The sequence below is a fragment of the Pituophis catenifer genome, unplaced genomic scaffold (genome assembly GCF_029215685.1).
Source record: "Pituophis catenifer annectens isolate HBS135680 unplaced genomic scaffold, rPitCat1.0.hap2 SCAF_6, whole genome shotgun sequence".
NCBI classification, from domain to species: domain Eukaryota; kingdom Metazoa; phylum Chordata; class Lepidosauria; order Squamata; family Colubridae; genus Pituophis; species Pituophis catenifer.
Window position 1 is genome coordinate 87,191,514 of NW_027256886.1, and position 25,045 is coordinate 87,216,558.

The 25,045-nt window shown below is 42.2% G+C and overlaps 1 protein-coding gene across 1 annotated transcript in view; it reads left to right on the top strand.

The window, feature by feature from the left end:
• The window catches only part of DLG5 (discs large MAGUK scaffold protein 5), a 145,485-nt gene extending 126,854 nt beyond the window's left edge, over positions 1 to 18,631 (top strand). The window contains exons 29-33 of the mRNA XM_070946450.1: positions 3,050 to 3,193; positions 5,517 to 5,644; positions 9,651 to 9,760; positions 12,603 to 12,712; positions 16,859 to 18,631. Of these exons, the coding sequence (XP_070802551.1) occupies positions 3,050 to 3,193; positions 5,517 to 5,644; positions 9,651 to 9,760; positions 12,603 to 12,712; positions 16,859 to 16,962 (596 nt within the window). The 3' untranslated portion in view covers positions 16,963 to 18,631. The remainder of the gene's footprint in view (positions 1 to 3,049; positions 3,194 to 5,516; positions 5,645 to 9,650; positions 9,761 to 12,602; positions 12,713 to 16,858) is intronic.
• Positions 18,632 to 25,045: the final 6,414 nt, after the last annotated feature.

Here is a 25,045-nt window from a genome sequence, read left to right on the forward strand (position 1 = left end):
AGCCAGTCGTTTTCCCGAATACATTCTTCCCGGTTCTTGTGAGGTGTAGCCCATCCTTTGCCATTCATTCCTCACAGCCATTTGTGTTGTGTGTGTTTCTTTTGCTGTACGAGCAATTTCCCCCATCAGTATCTGGGGTGTCTCTTCCCGAGTGTGCAGAACAGTGGATGGATCAGCCACCTCAACCAAGCTTGGCACAAAATGGGCTTGTGACCACCTTCTTGGAAGATGACCTCAGACCACATTGTTGTTTCTCCTATGGTGGTGCTTTCTATAGGATTAAAAAGGCTTGCAGGAACCTCTGAAATGCACCACAAATGCGTTTTCCTGGAGAGTCTTTCCTGAAAAGGGAACCACTCATCCCACTCCGGATGTTTGCACCAGCCTCTAAAACAGTCTTCAGCATCTTTCAGGTGGATGGACTTCAACACCCAGAATTCCCCAGTTGAAATGGCCATTGTTGAGAATTCTGAGTGTTGAAGAATTTGGAAGCGTTGTGGTCCCTCACACGTGGCCTGGAATGAGATATTGGACCTGGGGAGGGCGGGGTTAGATGAATCAAGAGTTGGAAATTAAGATTGCCAGGAGAAATATCAACAACCTCAGATATGCAGATGATACCACTTTAATGGCAGAAAGTGAAAGGAACCTCATCCAGAGCCTCTTGATGTGGGTGAAGGAGGAGAGTGCAAAAGTTGGCTTAAAACTCAACATTAAGAAAAGTAAGATCATGGCATCTGGCCTGCTCAATTCCTGGCGAATAGATGGGGAAGAAATGGAGGTAGTGACCGATTTTATTTTCCTGGGCTCCAAGATCACTGCACATGGGGACTACAGCCAAGAAGTTAAAAGATGCTTGCTCCTGGGAAGGAAACTATGGCAAATCTAGACAGCGTACTGAAAAGCAGAGACATCACCCTGCCAACAAAAGTGCGTATAGTCAAGGCTATGGTTTTCCCAGTTGCAATGTATGGCTGTGAAAGTTGGACCACAAGGAAGGCTGAGCGCCAAAGAATTGAGGCCTTTGAACTATGGTGCTGGAGAAGACTCCTGCCAGTCCCAGGACTCTCCTAGCATGGGGTCAAACACTTATGAGGCCTCTTTATATGGCAGGCTTTGGAGTGGATAATGGTACCGTTCAATGAGAATGCCTTTAGTCACAAAGTCTTCCAAACACTTCCAAACGTCTCAAGAGAATGGTGCCTGTGTTTTGGTTGTCATAGGAAACAACTCTAAAAGAACACGCAGACACCTCTCAGAAGATACTGCTTTCATTTCCTTTAGTATCACAAAACCTTTGAGGCTTATTTTTCATTTTGGAAAAAAGAATATGCTGGAATTTTTTATTTGCTTTACAGTACTTATAGCCCACCCCAGTCCTGAAGCACTCTGGGTAGCTGTCCTACATCAAAACAAACACACAAATTGATAGTACACTTCAGTCAAAGTCTTTGTTCCAAGTATGACTCAAAGTGTGAATGAGAATATCTTGCGTGCAGATGGGGAAAAGCTCCCGATGAGTTGGGAAGAACCAATTTGGTCTAGTGGTTAAGTTGCTGGCCTAGACACCAGGAGACTGTGAGTTCTAGATCTGCCTTAAGCATGAAACCAACTGGGTGACTTTGGGCCAGTCACACACTCTCAGCTCAACCCACCTGAACAGAGTTATTGTTGTGGTGAAAAATTAGCGGACGAAGGAGTATTAGGATTGTGTTCGCCACCTTGAGTTGCAAAGGTGTGATAAAAATCGAATAAAGGAGTAAGTAAACAGATTGCGTCCAGAGAGTACAATTGCTGGCCTCTTGTGTTTTTATCATACTGAGTGAGAGACTCAGGCACTCTAACAATGCTTGTTTTGACTCTGTTATAGTAAGTAATGTTTACTATAAGTAAGTAAATGTTTTATAACAAATGGAAGAAACGTAAGGCTGACCCAATATTCAGCAGAAATCAAAAGATCTGGCAGTCAATAAAATCGCCAAAGTCAAATTAATTTCAATGTCATCCTGATAGTAAGAACAATTAATCATTGGAACGGCTCCCCCCACCCACCCAAAAAAGTTGTGGGTGTTCCATGATTGGAGGCTTTTAGGAAGAGATTGAATAGCCATTTATGCAAAATGCACATAAGGTCTCCTGCTTAAGCAGGGGGTTGGACTAGAAGACCTCCAAAGTTCCTTCCATTATTCTATTCTGTCCTATCCTGTCCTACCCTACCCTACCCTATCTATCTTATTTTACATTCTGTTCTATTCTGTTGTGTTCTACTCTGCTCTGCTCTGCTCTGCTCTGCTCTGCTCTACTCTATGTCAGGGTTCCAAGTAACACCCCCAATGAAAGAAGACCCCCGAGGTTAGAAATTCCTCAAAGTTCCATTTTATTAGAGATGTCATATTGGCACATCTGGAAAAACCCGAATCTGAAAGCTTCCAGGTTTTCCCCACCCAAAGGAAAGTCCAGGTCCCTTCCCCTGCACCCACATGTCCATCACATGGCCCAATCAATGCACCATCCCAACTGGAGATGCCTCCCAGTCACGCCACTCCAGGTGCAGAGCGAGATGTCCTTGACTCTCAGAGAAAAGAATGTTATTATGGCTAGATGTCTTCCCAACTCTATATAATCCCCCCTTCCAGTTTCCCACAGAATATGGGAATGTGGCAGCCCTGAAGATTCAAAGAAAAGATGGCTTCCAGGGCTGACACTCCACTCCACTCCACTCCACTCCACTCCACTCCACTCCACTCCACTCCACTCCACTCCACTCCACTCCTTCTTTATTCTATTCCATTTCATTCCATTCTGCCAGACGAGAAGATCGCCAGCTTTTTGATATTCACAATGTTATTTTTTTCTGCAGATAGTTCAACTTCAAGTCTTTTTTTTTTTTGCCTCAGCCAAGAAACACAATTGTACAATTATTTGATGAAGATAATATATAGTTCCCTGAACCATTTTGTAATTATCTCTTTTCATGCTTCCTGTTTGGGGAGGGGGCGGAGTTTTCAGTTCAGCTGTTGAATTTTTGTGTGTCTTCTTTTTTTTGCAGATGCTGTAAGCCTGGCGTATCAACGAGTCCAAAAGGTAGATTGCACATCTCCTAGACCGGTGCTTATCCTTGGACCATTACCTGATGCTGTGAAAGATATGTTGGTCAAAGAATCACCAGGGAAATTTTGCAGGTGTCCTCTTGGTAAGTCCATTGCATGGGAGGGTTTCCTAAGAAAGACGAGGTAGGAGAAGAGCAGGGAGAGCTAGGGGGCCAGAGTTAAATGTGCCATCAGCTTAGAGTCCTTACATTGCCACAAACAATCCAAGTTCAGCTCCTATTGAATTTTATTGATCCTTACCTGGTGGCAATTTAGTGCCGAACTTTTAGTTGATCAGATTCTAGCTAGGTGACTCAGTGGCTAAGACACTGAGCTTGTCGATCAGAAAGGTCAGCAGTTCGGCGGTTTGAATCCCTAGTACAGGTCTCCTGCGTGAGCAGGGGGTTGGACTAGATGACCTCCAAGGTCCCTTCCAACTCTGTTACTGTTATCTGTATGGTCCTGGTTTCCTTCACACCTACACATAACATCTGTTTATGGAAGCAGCTTCCTAAGAATAGTCGAAAAGCAATTTTCATTAAAGCTATTTATGTGACCAGGGTGCCAGCTGCTTTTATTTATGGTTTGTCCCATTATCCGAACTTTCAAACTAGGAAGCAAAAAACGAGTAGGCAACCATCTTACCAAGTAGTCCTTCTTCAAAAGTTGATCGCTTGATCGTCTCTCAAAGGACTTTCTGGATGATGATGATGATGATGATGGTGATGATGATTTTAAAAAGAAAAGATTCTTCAGCATGAAATATTTTCTCCGTTCGCTTTTGCGTCTCCTTTTTCCCTGCCTTAGGCGACTCTTACATTTCTGTCCATCTGAACTTGTTGATTGACTTCAGCTTTTAAAAATAGTTGCAAATTTGGGCAAAGGAAAGGAAAGGAAACCAGGTGGGAAGCCAACCTCCTCCTGTATTCAGGTGTTGGAAACCTAGTCTGTCCATGCAACAAGATTAAATTATTCTTAATTTAAATTTTCAGGGACTTATGGTAAGGGAATATTTTAAAAGGGAGTCTCTTTCCACCTTCATGCCTCAGTGACCTGCCACCATATTCATGATGGGAGAAATAGAGAGAGAGAGAAGGAGAGCCAGTGTAGTGGTTCTATTCAGCCGGTTATATCCGGTTCGAGCGAATTGGTAGTGGCGGCTGTGGGAGGCTCTGCCCACCCTCCCAGACGTCATCACGTCCCGTTTTTGATGCTCTGCGCATGCGCGAAGGCTCTGTGTGCACTCACATTTGCAAACCGGTAGCGAAGGTAAGTGAACACCAGCCCTGGTCTAGTGGTTAATACACCGGACTAGGAACTGGGTGATTGTGAGTTCTAGTCCAGCCTTAGCTATGAAAGCCATCTGGGTGACTTTGGGGCAGTCACACTCTCTCAATCCAACTCTGCTCACATGGTTATTGTTGCGAAGAAATTAGGAAGGTGTCTTGGGTATGTTTGAGCTATTTGTAAAAATGATAAAAAGTGGGATACAAATAAATAACATATTCCCATTTAATTTTGCTGCATGTATCAACCTGATCATGCCAAAATAATAATAATAATAATAATAATAATAATAATAATAATAATAATAGAAAAAGTTACTTTCTTCAGATTCTGCCTTTTGATCTAATCTGTGTTATCAATGCATATTACAGTTTCTTTATGTGTTTTTTAAAAACAACAATTACAACTAATTCTCAGCTTAATTGCTTGCGAGAGGTTGCTTTTCCGAAGGTTTAGCGCCAGCACTGAAGTGTTTAACCAGATGTATTTTTAAAACGTTTCCAGTGTATCATCTGCTTTGCCATCCTTTGAAGTTGTCTGGTTCACTTCTAGAGTGCTCTGTTTGCCGCCCACAATCAACAGATCCAGCATTGAATAGATTAAGATAATAACAGGTCTCTTTCTTTTCTCATTCTTATATACACAACACACACACACACACACACACTTACATACTTTCTCCCTTTACCAATGTAGTATTCTCCCTTCTTTGCCACATTATAGATTTCACTCTGATAACCGTTTTGCGGTGGCCTAGAAGTAGAACTCTCACCTTACGATCAGGAGACTGTGAGTTCGATCCTTGGTAGCGGCAGATTTTTCTCTCTCTGGGCGCAAAGAGAAAATATCTGCTGCGAACCCCGCGTAGGCGTCAGGAAGGGCATCCGGCCAGCAAACGCTCAGCTCTCTTCAGTCCCGGCGACTCCACTCCGATGCAAGGGCTTACAGAAAAACTGTTTTGCTGTGAAAAATTTGCATGTATTCCTTGATGATCCCAAATAGCCTTTTCCCAGATCCATGCCACTAATAATTGCACCAGTGAAACCTGGGTCAGGCGAGAAAAAAAAATACATTTCTGTTAAATCAATGCATTTTGGCTGAAACCGAATAAACCGTTGTTTGTTTTTGTTTTCCAAACAGAGGTGATGAAAGCTTCTCAACAAGCCATTGAACGGGGTGTGAAAGACTGTCTATTCATAGATTACAAACGTAGGAGTGGGCATTTTGACGTGACAACTGTGGCTTCCATTAAGGAGATAACTGAGAAGGTGCTTTTCTTTTCTTTCCCTCAAGTCTTTGCCTCTTGATCAGAGGTGTCAAACTCGATTTCATTGAGGGCCGCATCAGGGTTGTGTTTGACCGGGGGGGGGGGGGCAGAATGGACGTGGCCAGGGTGGGCGTGGCCAGCTCGACGTCACTCGTGTCAGGGGTGCCTGTGATGGCCCAAGCGCTCTGCCAACAAAAATGGGCTTCTGAGCTCTGTTTTCGGCTGTGATGGCCTCCTGCAACCCTCTGCCAGCGAAAACGGAGCCTGCGGCCCTCCCGAGCTCCGTTTTCACTGGCAGAGGCACCGCGGGGCAGTCTTTTGCTGTTTCCAGGGCAGCCCCGTGGGCCAGATCTAGCTCCCCGGGCCTTGAGTTTGACACCCCTGCTCTTGATAGAAAAGGGAACACAATTGTACATTTTCAAGTTTAACCCTGTAGGTTTCCGGAATAAGAAACTGGGAAATTGCCCCAATCATTTTGAAATAGGATAGGGTCGGAAGCTTCTAGAAACCAAACAAAAGCCGTTCCTTCCTTCTCAACTATATCAAAACGCCATTGTTTAAAAATGGTACAGACACTTCGGGCTAAACCTCTGCTGGTTTTAGTCACGGTTTTTTGAACAAGCCAGAATCAACCGGCCTTGCAGGTTGAGCCAAGGAACAATGGTCTATTTGACCGCTTCTTGGCTTGTTCTTCTTCCTTATTTTAGAACTTGTTGACTCCGTCTATAAAAATAGTTACAGACTTGAGAGAGGCACAGCGCAGACGAGGCAGGAAACCACAGCCCATGTATCTCCCTTCTCTAATTGTGCGAACCACAGGAGAATTGTGGCTTCGGATTGTGAAAACAAACCATTGACTTGGTCACTGACTTTGCTTGCAACAACATGTTCAACTAGAAACATCCCTAACCAGATGAGCTCTGTGTCAGAAATTAGCGGACTGGAAAGATTCATTTCTATTATTAGAGCAAGCTAGAGGCTCCGAAGACAAGCTAATGAGTTCTATGTGAATCAAAACTCAGCTTTAAAAAAAAAACATTTGTAATAACTAAGCAATGTGTACAGAACAATATAAGAGAGGTAAACATCTTCAAGAATTCAACAAAATGCTGGCAGTCATTTGTCCAGAACGGTATAGGGTCTCCTGCTTGAGTAGAGGGTTGAACTAGAAGACCTTCAAAGTCCCTTCCATTGTTCTGTTCTGCATTCTGTTCTGCTCTACTCTGCTCTACTCTACTCTACTCTACTCTACTCTACTCTACTCTACTCTACTCTACTCTACTCTACTCCACTCCACTCCACTCCACTCCACTCCACTCCACTCCACTCCACTCTTTCAAGAGTTCCAAGGTCCTTCCCAATGCTTTCATTCTGTGCTCTATGTTCTATCTTGATGGAATGGCTATGTCAGTTCAGATGTGGTCCAATCACAACTTAGATTATGGGTGAATCTGTTTCTTTACATTAAGGACTCCCCTTCATCTTCCCATCAGAATAGAACAGAATAACAGAATCAGAAGGGACCTTAGAGATCTTCTAGTCCAACCCCCTGCTGAAGCAGGAGACCCTATACCATTTCAGACAAGTGACTGTCCAGTCTCTTCTTAAAAACCTCCAGTGTTGGTGCACCTACAACTTCTGGAGGCAAGTCATTCCACTGATTGTTTTTACTTATTGGGAAATTTCTCCTTAGTTCTAAGTTACTTCTCTCTTTGTTCTTTTGTCCTTTTATTACCATAGACAGTTTTCAACTGGCTCACTGTTAAAGTGAGCATAGGTTCCGATGTAAAGCCAGATCCATCCCTCTGGTTATGATGTTGATATAAATAGATACCCATTGCTACTGGAAAACAATTCAAACAGTTGACATTGTTTGGCCGTCGGCCAAACAATATCAACTGGCGGCCCCCAGGGGGAGAGCCTTCTCTGTGGGGGCATCTACTATCTGGAATGAGCTCCCCCCGGAGATACGGAGGATCCCGGATCTACGCACCTTCCGCCACGCTCTCAAGACCTTTTTATTCCATCAGGCGGGCCTGCCCTAACTGTTTCCCTTTTTTCCCTTTTTAAAATGTAAATTTTAATTCGTTTTTAATTTATTGGGATGTTTTAAATCTGTCTTCGGCTAAATTGTTTAATTCGATTTTATTCAGTTTTAAATTTTGTATTTATGTTTTTTATCCTGTGGCTGTTCACTGCCCTGAGTCCTTCAGGAGTAGGGCGGTATACAAATCAAATAAAACTAAAACCACTTTGGTGTAGTAACTAAGGGCCAGGGCTAGGAATAGAAATCTGGGGTTCTCATCCTTCTAAGCATGGAAACTTGTGGGATCTTCACCCTCTCTCAGCCCAATTCACTTCACAGGTTGACTGTTGTGGGGAGAGTAGATCTCAGGAGCATTAGGTTCCTATGGCCCCTTGAGTTGACCAAAAGTGAAGATGGGATGAAAGCAAGGGTGAAATCCAGCTGGTTCTGACAGGTTCTGGAGAACCGGTTGCGGAAATTTTGAGCAGTTTGGAGAACCGGCAGATACTACCTCTGGCTGGCCCCAGAGTGGGGTGGGAATGGAGATTTTGCAATATCCTTCCCCTGCCACGCCCACCAAGCCATGCCCACAGAACTGGTAGTAAAAAAAAATTGGATTTCACCAATGGATGAAAGTCTAATTATACATTTAAAAAATAAATTGAAATATCACTGCTTTGTCCCTTCTACTTTATTCCTAAGCAATATGATAGACTAGGACTACAATAATATTAGATCAAAGTTATGAATATCAGGCTGCAGGAACAGGAACAACAACAACAACAATAATAATATTCATATTGGCTGTTATTATTTTAATTATTAATTATATTATTATTCTCTCTCTTATTCATTAAACATGAAACTTGTTCAACTGAACATTTAGATATTTGTGATCGTTCTTAAATGTTCAGTTGCCTGAGTTTCATGTTTAATGAATAAAAGAATAATAATAATAATATAATTAATAATTAAAATAATAACAGCCAATACGAATATTGGAGTTCCTTTAAATTGATACTAATGGAGTGAAACAAAAAAACCCAACTAATAATGTTACATATATAATTGCAGTAAATGAAGGTGGAGGACGAGGAGGAAATGACCCCCCAAAAATCTGCAAAATTTCCAGACCAGATCCATAAATCATTATACTTAGTAATTGATGTTAGAACCAGAAAATTGATGCTGTCCTTTTTCACACTTGGGATAAAGGCACAAGTTGGTGGATACAGAGAATATTTCTTTACTGTCGATGAGTTGGGGCAGAAATGAGTTAGGAACTGCTAGTGAGAGAAAAGAGGAGTCAGTAGTTCTGGGATCCAGGAATAGGCAGGCAAAGAGAAGAGAGGAGGGGGAGGGGGAGGGGAAAGGAGGGGAGGGGAAAGAGAGGAGGGGAGAGAGGAGAGAAGGGGATTGGGAGGAGAGGGGAGGGGAGGGGAGGAGAGAAAGGGGAGAGGGAGAGGAAAGGAAAGGAGGGGAAAGGAGAGGAAAGGAAGGGAGAGACGAGAGGGAGACGGGAGAGGAGAAGAGAGGAATGGAGGGGAAAGGCGGGGAGAGAGGAGAGGGAGAAGAGGGGAGGGGAGGAGAGAAAGGGGAGAGGGAGAGGAAAGGAAGGGAGGGGAAAGGAGAGGAAAGGAAGGGAGAGAGGAGAGGGAGAGGGGAGAAGAGAGGAATGGAGGGGAAAGGCGGGGAGAGGAAAGGAGAGGAAAGGAAGGGAGAGAGGAGAAGGAGAGGAGGGGAGAGAAGAGAGGAGGGAGGGGAGGAAGAGGAAAGGGAGAGAGGAGAGGGAGCAATAGGTAGGTTGGTTTTGGATTTACTGTAGAGCAATAGGCAAGCTTCTGTTGAGCCAACCCTCTGCTCCAATATGGGACTCATTATACAGATCAGCCCTTGCAGAATTCTTCGTTAAGACTGCTGAACGGACATCATCGTAGCGCCTTGAATAACCGACCCGAGGCCTGTCTTGTTCCTTTCTTAGGATTGTCACTGTCTCTTGGACATCGCACCTCACGCCATCGAGCGGCTGCACAGCATTCACATCTACCCAATAGTCATCTTCGTTCGCTACAAAAATGCCAAGCAGATCAAGTAAGTGCAAAGTATGGCGTCGTACAGTTTATCTTTCTCCTCACCAATCCTCAGTTTTTTGTTGTTTTTTTTAAAAACCGATTAAGACTCTTGCTTGCATTCCTGTGCAGTGTGTAGGGTTGTTCCTAACAATTCCTTCCGGTAAGCTTCACTTGAAGCCAACTGAATTAAGCTGAGCGTTCATGTTCATTGTGTATCGCAATGTCATGAGAAACATGCCTAATCAATCACAAACCTTTGCCAGAATGAACGAAACTGCAGGTGCCCATTAGGACAGGTCATTCTTGTCACGAACCCAGTTAAGATAAAATATTGCTCATCAATATTGCTTTTAAAAGAAAAAAAAAAGCCTCTGACGATCAGGCAACTCAGCTGGGATCGTCAGAGCCTTTTGAAAGCATTTTTTTTAAAACAACCTCTTCGGCCGAAGAGGTTGTAGAAAAAATGCTTTTAAAAGTAAAAAAAAAAAAAAAAAAAAAACGCAAACGCACGCAAACACTCACATTTTCGGTTCTGCACTAGGTGAGCCGGTTGTTAAATTATGTGAAACCCACCTCTGCATCACTCCTCATCAGTGCTTCGTCTTTGGTGTCCATGTCTTGATTCATGTTGCGTATACATCCAAGAGGAGAAAACTGGCTTGAGCCCAGGAAGGGCAAGCCAGGATGAATTAAGTTCCAGCAAACTCGACCTTTTGCACGCTTTGGCTGTGCTGCTAAGGTCCAGAAGCTAGCAAAATCCCGATAGAGCATGCAGATTTGGGGAGCAAAGATTTAAGTGTTTGTTTGTTTGTTTGTTTGTTCGTTCGTTCATTCATTCATTCATTCATTCATTCATTCATTCATTCATTCATTCATTCGATTTATATGCCGCCTTTCTCCGGAGACTCAGGGCAGCTTACAATGCGTTAAGCAATAGCCTTCATACTTTTGTATATACCTGCTTAGTAGGACTTTTGGGCCCCCATAAGCGGTGTTCTTTTTTTATACAAAGTCAACTTATTGTCCCCACAATCCGGGTCCTCATTTTACCTACCTCGGAAGGATGGAAGGCTGAGTCAACCTTGAGCCTGGTGAGATTTGAACTTGCAGTAATTGCAGGCAGCTGGTAGCTAAGTGCTACTTAACAGTGCTTTAGTCCACTTGTTAAAAAAAGAAGAGGGTTTAGCACAGTGGTGAAATGTAAAATTTGTTACTACCAGTTCTGTAGGTGTGACTTTGTGGGGGGGGGGGTGTAATATGAGTGGGCATGGCCAACTTTTTTTTAAAAAAAAAAACTTTTAAAACCATTTTCCTCTTCGGCTGAAGAAGTTGTAAAAAAAATGCTTTTAAAGCTTCTGACAATCCCAGCTGACTTGCCTGATCGGCAGAGGCTTTCTTTCTTTTTTTAAAAGCCTCTGACGATCCCAGTTGACTTGCCTGATTGGCAGAGGGTTTCTTTCTTTTTTTAAAAGCCTCTGACGATCCCAGCTGACTTGCCTGATCGGCAGAGGCTTTCTTTCTTTTTTTAAAAACCTCTGACGATCCCAGCTGACTTGCCTGATCGGCAGAGGCTTTCTTTCTTTTTTTAAAAACCTCTGACGATCCCAGCTGACTTGCCTGATCGGCAGAGGCTTTCTTTCTTTTTTTAAAAACCTCTGACGATCCCAGCTGACTTGCCTGATTGGCAGAGGGTTTCTTTTTTTAAAAAAAAGCTTCTGATGATCCCAGCTGAGTCTTGCGATCATCAGAGGCTTTCTTTTTTTACTTTTAAAAGCATTTTTTCGGCCAAAGAGGTTGTAGAAAAAATGCTTTTAAAAATAAAAAAAAAGCCTCTAATGATTGTGCGGCTCAGCTGGGCAATGGGCAGGGATTTTTGCTACCGGTTCTCTGAACCACCCGCCTCCATCGCTACCGGATCGGGCGATCCGGTCCGAACCGGGAGCATTTCACCCCTGGTTTAGCAGTTAGGAACTGTAGACATAATATATTGTTTATGAACTAGGGGTGGATAAAGTCAGGATGGGAAAGTCGCCATGGCCAACTTGGCATGGCCAACTCAACTACAGCCAACTCACTGCAGGACAACTCACCATAGGACAACTCAGTCCAACAATGCAATTTAACGATTTCAAATAATTAAACATTATTTTAATTTTTGTCATTCACATTTCATTTTCTCCCTCCTTCGGCTTCCTTTCTTTAATGATTTTATCCCACCGTTTCTTTGATATTAGTGTAACTCTTGTCCTGTGGTGAGTTGTCGTAGACCCGATACAGGTAGTCCTCAGCTTACAACCATTGGTTTAGTGGCCATTCAAAGCTACAACCACACTGAAATAAGTGACTTCTGATCATTTTTCACTCTTACGACCGTTGCAGCATCCCCATAGTCACCTGATAAGAATTCAGACCCTTGGCAACCGGCATGTATTTATGACGGTTGCAATGCCCCTGTGGTCTCATTTTGCGACCCTCTGACAAGCCAAGTCATTGAGGAAGCCAGATTCGCTTAATGACCATGTTCCTATCTTCACAACTGCAGTGATTCACTTAACGACTGGGGCAAGAAAGGTTGTAAAATGGGGCAAAACTCATCTAGCAACCGTCTTGCTTAGCAACAGAAAGTTTGGGCGCAATTGTGGTCGTAAGTCGAGGACTACCGGTGCCCTGCCAATGAGAGTAGATTGCTTGGCCGTTGAAAAGTCCTTGTTGTTCCTTCCGTGGGCACTAGAGGGCGCTCTCCTCCCATCCTTGCATCAGCCGTTGCTGTAAATCTGTTGGGCTCCCTATGGTCTTTCATGGGTCTGTTCTATCTCATTGAATACGAGAGCGATGGATATGTCCGTATTTGTGTCTTCCAGAGAGCAAAAAGATCCCGTCTTCTTGAAAGACAAGGTGACACAGAAACATTCCAAAGAGCAATTTGAGACGGCTCAGAAGATAGAACAGGAATATAGCAAGTATTTCACAGGTTGGTATTTAAGAAAACAAGACGCTGCGGAACGAAGCAGAGTGTTCCGTTGCTCCTCCTCGGCCGAAAAGGGGGGTAGGAACCAAGAGGCTTTTCAGGGAGTTGCACTTCACGTTGTCGGTTTCCTTTGAAAAATTACAATGAAATCGGCAGGAAAGACAAACCACTTCTGTCCCATGGAGCAACTTCTCCTCCTCCTCCTTCTTCTTCCTCTTCTTCTTCTTCTTCTTCTTCTTCTTCTTCTTCTTCTTCTTCTTCTTCTTCTTCTTCTTCTTCTTCTTCTTCTTCTTCTTCTTCTTCTTCTTCTTCTTCTTCTTCTTCTTCTTCTTCTTCTTCTTCTCCTCCTCCTCCTCCTCCTCCTCCCTCCTCCTCCTCCTCTTCTTTTCTTTTTCTTCTTCTTCTTTTCTTCCTTCTCCTCCTTCTCCTCCTCCTTCTTCCTCAAAAACAGTCCAGTTGTCTTTTTTAAAAAAGTACCTTTGGGTATTCAGTTGCCATTGTACCCATCTTCACCCCCTGACAGAGTTGGTTCTACAGTATGTCTCTCTGTGAATGAAGAAGAATTTAGCTGGGGGGGGGGGGTGGGGGAGAGAGACGGACTTGTTATATAAGGGAATAACAAATATTCAGTAATGTTTTTATAGGAGACATTTCAGTTAATGTTTTCTAGTTTGAAATGAAGTTCATAACCTCCAAGAAAATGGTCAGACAGAACTTTTGAGGTCTCAGGTGAACAGCGTAACATCGGCAGAAGTCATGTAAATAAATCATGAAGTTTCAATCATCCAGGCCAAAAGTATAAGTTGCTTATGTAACCAATAAGTTAACGTATTGTTTTATTGCTTGTAGAAATACGCTGATATGGGATGGCAAAAAATGTTTTATTAAGAACATTCTGAACTGCGGGTTAAATAGCATTTTACTGTGTGGTCAGATCTTACCATAAATTACATAACTTATCATTCACAAAGGCAATTTAGCCTAAGACTGAAGTGTAAAGCACTATTTCTACTTTGCAATCCCATCTCATTTCTGCAATTTAACTCATTGTTCCTTCCAGGTTTTATATCTGGAATTTGCAGGTCTCTTGTTATTTCTTCAGAAGAACAAGCTGCCAAAATATCTTTTTTTTTTCTAAAGTTAACCCTTAACATTGCAAGTCGTAACAGCAGAGCAGAACGCAAATGAAAGAAAAGCACAGGTAGCGCTCGATTTACAACAGTTCACTTAGTGACCATTCAAAGTTACAACGGGACTGAAAAAGTTATGACTTACGACCATTTTTCACACTTACGGCCCGTTGCAGCATCCCCAGGGTCACATGATTTATATACGGGTGCTTGATAACTGACTCACATTTATGATGGTTGCAGTGTCCCTGGGGCAGGCGGGGGTTGTCACATGATCCCCTTTTGCGACCTTCGGACAAGCATGGAGGAAATCAGATTCACTTAACAACCAGGTTACTAATTTAAGAACTGCATCAATTCACTTAACAAATGTGGCGAGAAAAGTTTGCAATACGGAGCAAACCTCATGTCAGCATTCTGATGCTGCCATAAAAAGACGAGGCTTGACTTTTCACCTACTTATTTTCTCTGTAGATAATATCCCCTAGGAAATGGGACGGTGGGGGGAACATTCCTGTGGGGTGAGATCAGAAGCTGGGGAGACTGACTTTGAAGATGGCCAATGAGAAGATGAGAATTGGGGAACGGAAAGGGAAGGGTTTGGGGGTCAGAGGGTTAGTATCGGCTACGACGAAGTCAGGATTAGATCTGTCGTACTCAATAAATGGAATATTTCAGCAAAGATTAATTGTTTGGGAGTGCAATTTATTTGAGATGACATCAGAACCTGACACCTCACTTAATAAACGTTAAGCACTTAGCAACATAAATTTTGTTCTCGGTTATGGTTGTAAATTGAGGACTACCCATAATTAGCTTTCAGGCACACCCTGCATAGTGTACCAACTACCATGTTTTCCTGAAAATAAGACCCTGCCTTTTATTTTTTTTGAACCCCGAAATAAGCGCTTGGCCTTATTTTCGGGGAGGTCTTATTATTTTGGGGCGTGTGGAGCAAGATGGGGCTCCTCTTGCCGTCTTACCTGATTTCCAGCTCTGCATTTAAATATTTTCAGGGAGGGCTTATTTTCAGTGGGAGCTTATTTTAGCACATGCACTCAAAAGCCCAATTGGGCTTATTATCAGGGGATGTCTTATTTTTGGGGAAACAGGGTATGAGTACATATTTTTTTAAATGGACCTTTGGAAATAGCACATCTGAAATGTTTCCTTAACTTTCCTCCCGGTATCTCCTTGCGCAATAAATGACTGTTGAAAATTGCCATCAGATAAATGTACTTCATTAAAGAAACTGTTGAAATCTTTTTATGTATATTATTATATATATATATACCTTTTATGTTTTTCCTGTATGTCAATTAACAGTATTTTGTTGCTACAGCCATCCTCTCTTGTATATTGCTCCCTTGCCAAAGCGAGAGTTTGCTGTTCTGTAACCGCATCCTTCAAACCCTATTTAAATTTAATGTGCAAATTTTATCACTCGCTGTTGCTAAAAATAGCTCCCAGGAAGCTCAGTGAGAAAAAATAAAAGTGGGTCTTAGGGAGTTTTCATTGTGGAACTTGGTTATTATTACTATTTTTGCTTGTGCTTTTTATTTATTTAAATTTGGCCGTATGCATAGCTGTCCACCATTTAACTTTTTTTTTCCTTTTTATCTGCCTGCCCTCCTCCTCCTTCTTCTTCTTCTTCTTCTTCTTCTTCTTCTTCTTCTTCTTCTTCTTCTTCTTCTTCTTCTTCTTCTTCTTCTTCTTCTTCTTCTTCTTCTTCTTCTTCTTCTTCTTCTTCTTCTTATTCTTTCTCATGCCATGTTTTGATCTCTGGGGGAGTTAATTAAGCCATTCAGATAACTTTAAAAATAAGGTCGCAGAGGCTTGCTTAGGAAATGTTCTATTAAAAACCCAGGAGTCGGAGTGGCTGATTTAGGAAGATGCTGATGAGGTGCTTAGAATATGATGCTTATACGCTCAGTTACACAGAATTAAAACGTTGCATAAGACGTTCTTGCTCGATCTGATTTTAGCTGATTCATTCTTTTCAGGGTGTGGACAAGCAAATCTGTGCTTTGAATGCTTCTTATGTATAGGTAGTTCACCGGTTACCACCATAGGAAAACTATAAAACAAAAATAAAATACGATAGAAGATTAAATAGATAAAAAGAAAATACAGTGATAAAATACTTAGAATCACAGGGCTGGAAGGAACCATGGAGGTCTTCTAGTCCAACCCCCTGCCCAGAGAGAGAGGGTGGGGAGGGAGGGAGAGGGAGAGGGAGAGAGAGAGAGATTGACAGGGAGCTTGAGAAGGGAGTGAGAGATTGACAGAGAGATTGACAGAGAGAAAGATTGACAGTGTGTGTGTGTGTGTGTGTGTGTGAGAGAGAGATTGAGAAGGAAGTGAGAGAGAGATACTGAGATTGAGAGAGAGAGAGATTGAGGGGAGAGATTGAGAGAGACACAGTGAAGAGAGAGATTGAGAGAGAGATTGAGACTGAAAGAGAGACAGATTGAGAAGGGAGTGAGAGATTGACACAGAGAGAGAGAGATTGAGAGAGAGTCAGAGAGAGAAAGTGTGTGTGAGAGAGACTGAGAAGGAAGTGAGAGAGAGAGACTGAGATTGAGAGATTGAGGAGGGGAGATTGAAAGAGAGAGACAGAATCAGAGAGATTGAGATTGGGAGAGGGAGAGATTGAGAGAGATTGAGTCTGAAAGAGATTGAGAAGGGAGTGATATTGAGATTGAGGGGAGAGATTGAGAGAGACACAGTGAAAGAAAGAGATTGAGAGAGAGATTGAGACTGAAAGAGAGACAGATTGAGAAGGGAATGAGAGATTGACAGAGAGAGAGAGATTGAGAGAGAGTGGGGGAGAGATTGAGAGAAAGATGCTTTTGGTGGAAATCAAGTGGAAAATGCTTGGAGGTAACCCCATAGGAATGTGGGAACAACTTGTTACAGAAGAGACATTTTGGACTCCATCGTGAGTCAAGGCCTAGCGCTTGTGCGCTTCTCCTGTTGGCAAATAAAGACGGATGACTTGTCTTCTTCTCTCCTCAGTGCGTCGTCCAAGGAGGACCCCTTTCTGTCATTTGCACTCAAATCATGACCACAGTGGATCAAGAGCAGAACAAAGTCCTGTGGATTCCTGCTGGGCCCCCCTAGATCGATGCCGTGAAAAATACTGTTAACTTTTGCAACAGATTGTACCTAAGCAGCTGACAGGGGGTGTCCATTTGTTGTAGTTACTATGCGGTAGGTTCGAAAGTATCACGAGCAACGTTATCTGCGAGGCGTATTTGGAAAGCAGTGATGCATTACTGACAGCAGAATTCTCCTCATTTTTGTCTCGGCGTGGACGATCAAATCCAAGAGTCCTTTTTTCAGAAAAGAAAAAAAAAAAAAACCCCGAAGACACTGCGAGAAAAATGGAAAGAAATCCTTTAGATTACGTTTACAAAACCTTTTGCCCTTCTCCCCAAGATTTTGGGTTTGTGTTTACTTGAATTTTTTTTAAAAAAATAATAATTTCTTTTGAGGTTCTCCGCTGCCCTCCCTTTAACCCACCCTCCCAGGCACCCCCCATGACAACGGTGTGAGAAGGACTCTCTTCTTGAAGTGTGGATCCTTCAAGAGCAGCCATTTTATGTCAGGATGACATGCATGGATTTTGAGGGCTTCCCCCCACAGGTACTTGACAGGGGAAAAAAAATTCCTCCATGGGTCAGGCCACTGTGTGTCTGTGTCTGTCTGTGTGTACGTGTATACGTCCCGTGTTCTTTGTCCAAAGTTACTGGTTTATTTTATGCATGAATTTTGCTATTTAAATATCATGATGTACCCAGTGTGCTCCTTGTCTCTTTTAAGAATTGAGTTCGTACCTCGTGTTAAAACCATAAATCAAAAGGGGTTATAATTTAGGGCTAGATCGTTTATGTTACCAGGTGTAGATAGTTTACACAACGGGGATGGACACTGACATTGGTGAAAGTTGGAGTAAAATAGCCATAGGGATTTTTTTTTATTTAATTAGAAACACAGTTCAGTTTTAGGGACCTGAAAGCTTCTAGTTTCGTCTATGACTGTTAGTTTTACCACTGTTGGGGAAAAAAAAAACAGGTGTATGTTTTTTTTTTTAATTCGTTAGAATTCATATTTTCCTGCCTGTATCGATCTCTACTGTATATTGCCCTTTTCATCTTCCCTTTCTCTTTTTTTAAAATAATTAGGACTTTCTTTTCCCACCCCACCCCCAACCGTCATTTTATTCTATTTTTTTTCCTTCATGAAATAATTGCATGTCGTGTTTTGTAGGTACTGTACCTTGATTGCTAAAGTTTTCTTTAGAGCTGCATTTGCAGCGAATGTTCCTAACATTTCATTAGATAGGGAAAAAAAAAAATTTTTTTTTTGTTCTGTGGGCTTGCCTTCCAGTTTTGAGGGGGGTTTCTTTTCCCTTTTTTATTTGCATTAATTTTTTAAAAAAGGGATTTTCTTGCACAATGACTCGAAAGCAGCACTTGGTTGGAAATTATACCTTCTGTTTTACAGATACTGTTTGTAGTTCTGAATACCAGAGAGAAAGGAACAAAAAAAAGAAAAATGTAGAAAGGTTATATAATACACGCGGAGTGGAAATATTGTTTATAAGTTGAGGGACAGCAGTTCTATTTTCTTTTTTTAAAAGGAGAGAGGCTTGAGACGGACTATGGTACGATGAAAGAAACCAATACTGTTCCAACAGTAACTTTTCTGTACTAAAAATGTCACTTTATATCAAAACAAAAATAAAAGAAACTTAAGTATTGTGTTAAATAAAGGTCAATTTCTATAATTTGAAGGGTACGGGTATTTGTTGCTCCCTTACAGTTGAGTCTGTTTTTTATTTTATTTCAATGTATTTATTAAATTTATATGCCCCTCATCTCGCTGTCCCAGCAACTATGGGTAGTTTATGATTTATGTTGCCACATATCTCCGCATAAAGTAACACAATAACAGATGACCAACAAGGTTCTCAGTCAAAACACAATATCAGCAATAAGTAGAAAACCCATTTGTTTCATAAAAGGTAAAGGTTCCCCTCGCACATATGTGCTAGTTGTTCTAGTGGGTGGTGCTCATCTCCGTTTCAAAGCCGATGGAGCCAGCGCTGTCTGAAGACGTTTCCATGGTCATGTGGCTGGCATGACTAACCGCCAAAGGTGCACGGAACGCTGTTATCTTCCCACCAAAGTGGTCCCTATTTTTCTACTTGCACTTTTTACGTGCTTTTCAAACTGCTAGGTTGGCAGAAGCTGGCACAAGTAACCGGAGCTCACCCCGTTACGCGGCACTAGGGATTCGAACCGCTGAAACTGCCGACCTTTCGATCGACAAGCTCAGCGTCTTAGCCACTGAGCCCCCGTGCCCTTTACATTTGTTTCATAGGAAGCAAAAAAGAAAGTTCTGGAATCAGAACTGGCTCAGGTAAGGAAAATACTTTCCTAAAGTTTGAGGAATCTTAGAACAACAAAACTTGAGTTTTGAAAAAAGGACCAGATAAGTTAATGTCGGGTGTGAAGAATCAGGACCACACAGCTTAAGCTCCAGCTAAGCTGATTTATTACTCATGTTTATACACAAGAATCTATTCAACGAACGGTCAGCCCTAATTTGACGCTAGATAAGAGTCAACAGAATTCAAGAGAGGTTGGGCTTGGATCGCTTGTGGGAACACAATAACTCCAGGCTGATTACTCTCTTGACTCCACCCTCAGGTTCTGTCTTTCCTCCTCCTACATTCGGGCTGAAATTCTTTTTCTCTTTATTACAAATGGGTTAGTTTGATGCAAGATAACTCGGTTGTCAGTCTACAATTTTTTTTTTATCCGATCCTGTGTGCTACTGCTAAGAAACTGCAAATCAAGTAGGACTGCTAGCCTGTAATTGTTCTTCAGAAGTGTTGTTTGATCGTTGCTGGAGAATCCTAAAGTCTGATACCGTTTCTGGGTTTTGTTTTGTTTTTTTAAAATGAGGCATCCTGGGAAACAAGGCACGACACTTGCAAGCGATTGTGCTTCGTAGGAAGACGTTAGAGGAATACACACACACACACACACACACACCATCCATCATCCAAATCATTTTGGAAGGTTTTGCCTCTCTAGCAGTGGTGGGTTTTTACTTACCTTTGCTACCGGTTCACTCGCACATGCGCAGAGCATATTTGATGACTTCCGGGCGGGTGGGTGAAGTCTTCCACCACCGCTACAACTGGTTCTTCTGAACTGGTATGAACTGGGAGCAACCCACCACTGCTCTGAAGGCGCATTCCATGGAGAGTCTGAACAAACTAACAACTAACAAACTAACAAAGAAATAAAGCAGGCATTCTCTGCTCTTCTAGGAACTTGCAATCCCAGTGCGAGCCTCATTGCTTTGACCCATTAGTGGCAGACTTTTCAATATCTGTACAAGCATATTGTTACACAGACCGGCTTTTGAACAAAAAGTTTGCTTCCAAAGATTTCTACTTGTGAATCTTTCCCTTTGTCAAGACAATATTTCCATATACATATAATACACACACAAATCTATCTATCTACCGTGTTTTCCCCAAAATAAGACCTTGTCTTATATTTTTTTGCACCCTGAAATAAGCGCTTGGCCTTATTTTTGGGGAGGTCTTATTATTTTGGGGCACGTGGAGCAAGACGGGTCTCCTCATGCCATTTTACCTGATTTCCAGCTCTGTCTCCCTAACCCTAACCAGAGGAAATGGTGGGGACCAGATGCGCATGTACTTAAATATTTTGGGGAGGGCTTATTTTTTGGGGAGGGCTTATTTTCCAGGGAGATCTTATTTTCGGGGGAAACACGGTAGCTCTCTCTCTTCCCCCCCTCTCTCTCATTATATCTATAATCTATATTATCTATCTAATTATCTCTCTCTCTCTCTCTCTCTCTCTCTCCTCTCTCCTCTCTCTCTCTCTCTCTCTCTCTCTCTCTCTCTCTCTCTCTCTCTCTCGCTGTTTTTCATCTAGTGATCTAAAACAACATACAAACACAACAAAAATCCTAATATGTCTAGGCCCAGTATATTTGGATTCGAAAAATCTAGACTATGATAGATGGTAGCGAAGGGATAGAGAAAACTTTATTGGCCATCTACTGGTAGCTTGGCCGTTTCTTCTCTCTCTCTCCCCCTCCCTCCCCCCTCCTCTCTCTCAGAGAGAGAAAGAGAGGAGCAGTTTTTGACTGAACTCAATTGTGAACTGTCAGAATTGTTCATTGAAGTTGATGGTTGAGTTATCGTGGGAAAGAGATCTTCAAGCAGAAATGAGTTGAAAATTCAGGTTAAGACTTAAGGGACAGGGTTTTATGTAGTTTTAATTAGCATGGCAAACTCTCAAGTACACCCACTTTCTCCCTTTTAACTCTTCTGGAGAGGAGGGGAAAAAATGAGGAGGAGGAGGAAGGAGAGGACGTCAAGGTTGGATCCAATGGTGATTAGGGAATACATGGAGAAAGACAGCTGAGGTGACCATTCATTTGGAGGAAGTCCAAAGTTGAGCAGGAACTAAACAGATAAAAACCCTGATTTGAATGACTGAAAGGAGAGAAGGCACTGGGGGGGCTTTACAGGGAAAGAAAATTAATGTGGCTGGGTGGATTAAATAAAAGATGATTTAGTCAAGAGGAAGGGATCATTATGACTATAGGAGCTGTATTTTTCCTTCAAAATATAGAAAACAAGTATATCTGGGGAAAGGCAACACTCGACTGTTTTCTACATCATTTGTTTTAAAAAAATAAAGCAACCTCATTACAGACAGTCCTCGACGTACAACAGTTCATTTAGTGACTGTTCAAAATGACGGTTGCAGTGTCCTCGGGGGGGGGTCACGCGATCCCCCTCTTGCGACCTTCTAACAAGCAAAGTCAAGGGGGAAGCCAGATTCGCTTAACAACCGGGTTACTAACTTTTAACAACTGCGGTGATTCACTTAACAACGGTGGCCAGAAAGATCGTGAAACGGGGCAGAATCGGCTTAACAAACGTCACACTTAACAGAAATTTTGGGCTCGACTGTTATCGTAAGTCGAGGACTACCTGTATCAGCAGGGTAACAACAGTTGTACAGCAGTAATACCCTTTTGGCCCTCTCAGATTACTCTAAGATTGAAGGGCTCCTAATCTCCTTGCTTCAGGGGACTTCTTGGTGAGAAAAAATCAGCAGAAATCTTTCTGCCCTCCTCTTCAAGTTTCTTCGTCCAGAAAAAGGTCCATCTGCAACTTCGCTATGCACCACAGGACACCAAAAACAAAGGAAATTCTGAGTCTTCTGCTGTTTGTTGGCCTTCATGGACCCAACAAAGTGGGTTCAGTCATGTCATTCATCTTTAAAAATAAAGTTGTAGACAGTTAGCCAAAGATGTTCTCTTGAGATCCTGGTTAGAATAGGCGATGTTGAATAAACTTGGACTTCTTGATGGGAAAACTCAGCAGAAATCTTTCGGTGTCACCTTCAAGTTTCTTCCTCCAGACAAAAGTCCATCTGCAAGTTTCTTCCATCAGAAAAAAGGTCCATCTGTAACTTTCCTATGCACCAAAACTAAAGTTTTTATTTTTATTTTTTAGACAAACAAACATTTAATACATCAGTTATTCCTTCCCTGTGACATCTCGGTGTTATCTTCCACAGTTCTTCTTCTATGAGTTTCTTCTGTCTTGATCTTTATCCAGTCCATTATACCAATTCATCGCTAAAACAATATTCTAATCATCATATTTTTAAACATAGTTATAAAGTTAATCATTTATATCTCTCTTCCAACCAGTGAGAAAAATAGTTCCATATCTTAAAATATTCTGACTCTTCCTTATCCTTAATCATCAAAGTTAATCTATTCATTTCTGCACAAATTTAAGATTTTTTTTTATTACTTCTTCTTCCGAAGGTATTTTCTCTACTTTCCAATTCTGAGCATAAACAATCCTTGCAGCTGTTATTACATGTATAATCAAATAAATATTTTCCTTACTAATTTTTTCAGGAAGGATACCCAGTAGGAACAAGCACCAAAACTAAAGTTAAAGGAAATTCTGCTGTTGTTTCCTTTTGTGGGCCAAGCACAGTGGGTTCAGTCATGTCTTTTGTCTTTAAAAAAATTGCCAAAGATGTTCTCCTGAGATCCTGATTAGAATAGGTGATGTTGAATAAACGTGGACTTCTTTATGGGAAATCTTTCTGCCTCCTCTTCAAGTTTCTTCCTCCAGAAAAATGTCCATCTGTAACTTTGCTATGCACCACAGACACCAAAGCGTACTAAAAAGTGGTGGGATTCAAATAATTTAACAACCGGTTCTCTGCTCTAATGATTTCTTCCAACAACCAGTTCACCAAACTGCTCAGAAAGTTAACAATCGGTTCTCCCGAAGTGGTGCGAACTGGCTGAATCCCACCACTGAATGCATGGCAGTAAAAGTTGGTCCATAAGGAAGGCTGAGTGCCAAGGAATTGAGGCCTTTGAACTCTGGTGCTGGAGAAGACTCCTGCGAGTCCCTTGGACTGCAAGGTGATCAAACCAGTCAGTCCTAGAGGAGATCAATCCTGACTGCTCTTTAGAAGGCCAGATCCTGAAGAGGGAACTCAAATACTTTGGCCACCTAATGAGAAGGAAGGACTCACTAGAGAAGAACCTAATGCTGGGAATGACTGAGGGCAAAAGAAGAAGGGGACAACAGAGAATGAGGTGGCTGGATGGAGTCACTGAAGCAGTTGGGATGATCTTAGATGGATGGTAGAGGACAGGAAGGCCTGGAGGAACGTTTTCCATGGGGTTACGATGGGTTGGACTTCGCAACTAAAACAACAACAATAGACACCAAAAACAAAGTTCCTTCGTGGACCAAATCAAGTGGGTTCAGTCATGTCTTTCATCTTTTTTTTTAAAAAAAGTTGTAGACAGGTTGCCAAAGATGTTCTCCCGAGATCCTGGTTAGACTAGGCTTGCCTTGTCTCCAATTTCATCAGATGGTTCAAGAGAGGCTCATCATTAAGAGATAAACCTGTTTTGACTTTGCTTTTGCGATTCAGCGCTGACATTGTTTTTTTCCCTCTGAAGCCATCCTCATTTCAGGCATGACTCTATCCCTAATTATTAATCTTGAAGCAATTATTAATAGTTCTTGCATTTTGGCACCCTCCTGTGAATGCCAGCATCTCAGCTTCACGAAAGAGCACAAATATGTTACACGGAGGATACAAGCTGGTGTCACGTTGCTTGTAGACGTTTATCGTATTTACAAATCTCATTAGACAGCACAGCATTAAAAGGCCCAGGAGGTTTTAACACACAAGTACACACATTCATATCCATTGTCATCTTTAAGGGGGAAAGAGCTAAAAAAACAAATAAACATGAAATGGGAGATAGGGCTCAGAGGGAGGGGAAAGGGAGAGATGGAAAAAGAAAGAGGGAATGGGAAAACAAAATGAGATGGATAAAGAGGTGATAAGGGAAGGGATTGAGGTATGGCCAATCTAGTGAAAAGAAGGTCTAGGGGTGACATGATAGCAGTCTTCCAGAATTTGAGGGGCTGCCACAAAGAAGAGGGGGGCCAGTTTATTTTCCAAAGTACCAGAAGGCAGGACAAAGGAACAACGGATGGAAACTACTCAAGGAGAGAAGCAACCTGGAATTAAGGAGAAACTTCCTAACAGTGAGGACAATTAACAATTAACCAGTGGAACCGCTTGCCTCATCACAGGAAGCTTTTAAGAAGAGACTGGACAGCCACAGAATGAGGATCAGAGACCAAAAGAAAGTCTCTTTCAGGATAAGCACAACTCTTCTCACCTACATCCATATCAAATCCAACCTTGATAGTTTTTCAACATTAGCCAAGGTCATAAAATAAACAAAATGGTGCAAATCTTTAACGGATCATTTTTGGTTGTAGGGTCCTTACAGTTTTCAGCAGCGATCATGAGACAAAAGGAGAAACTAGAGATTTCTTGTATGTCTGGGCTAGGAGGATGTGCACGGGTCTGAATGCATATATGCATCCCTCAAGATTACATATTAATGTGGTACAGTAGATCAGTGGTGGGATTCAAATAATTTAACAACCGGTTCTCTGCCCTAATGACAGCTGGGTGGGCGTGGCCATGGTGGGTGTGGCCATGGGGTGTGACAGGTGGCACTTGGCCTCCTGCACCCCCCTGGAAGCAAAAATGGGCCGTGGGGGTGGAAACGCCGC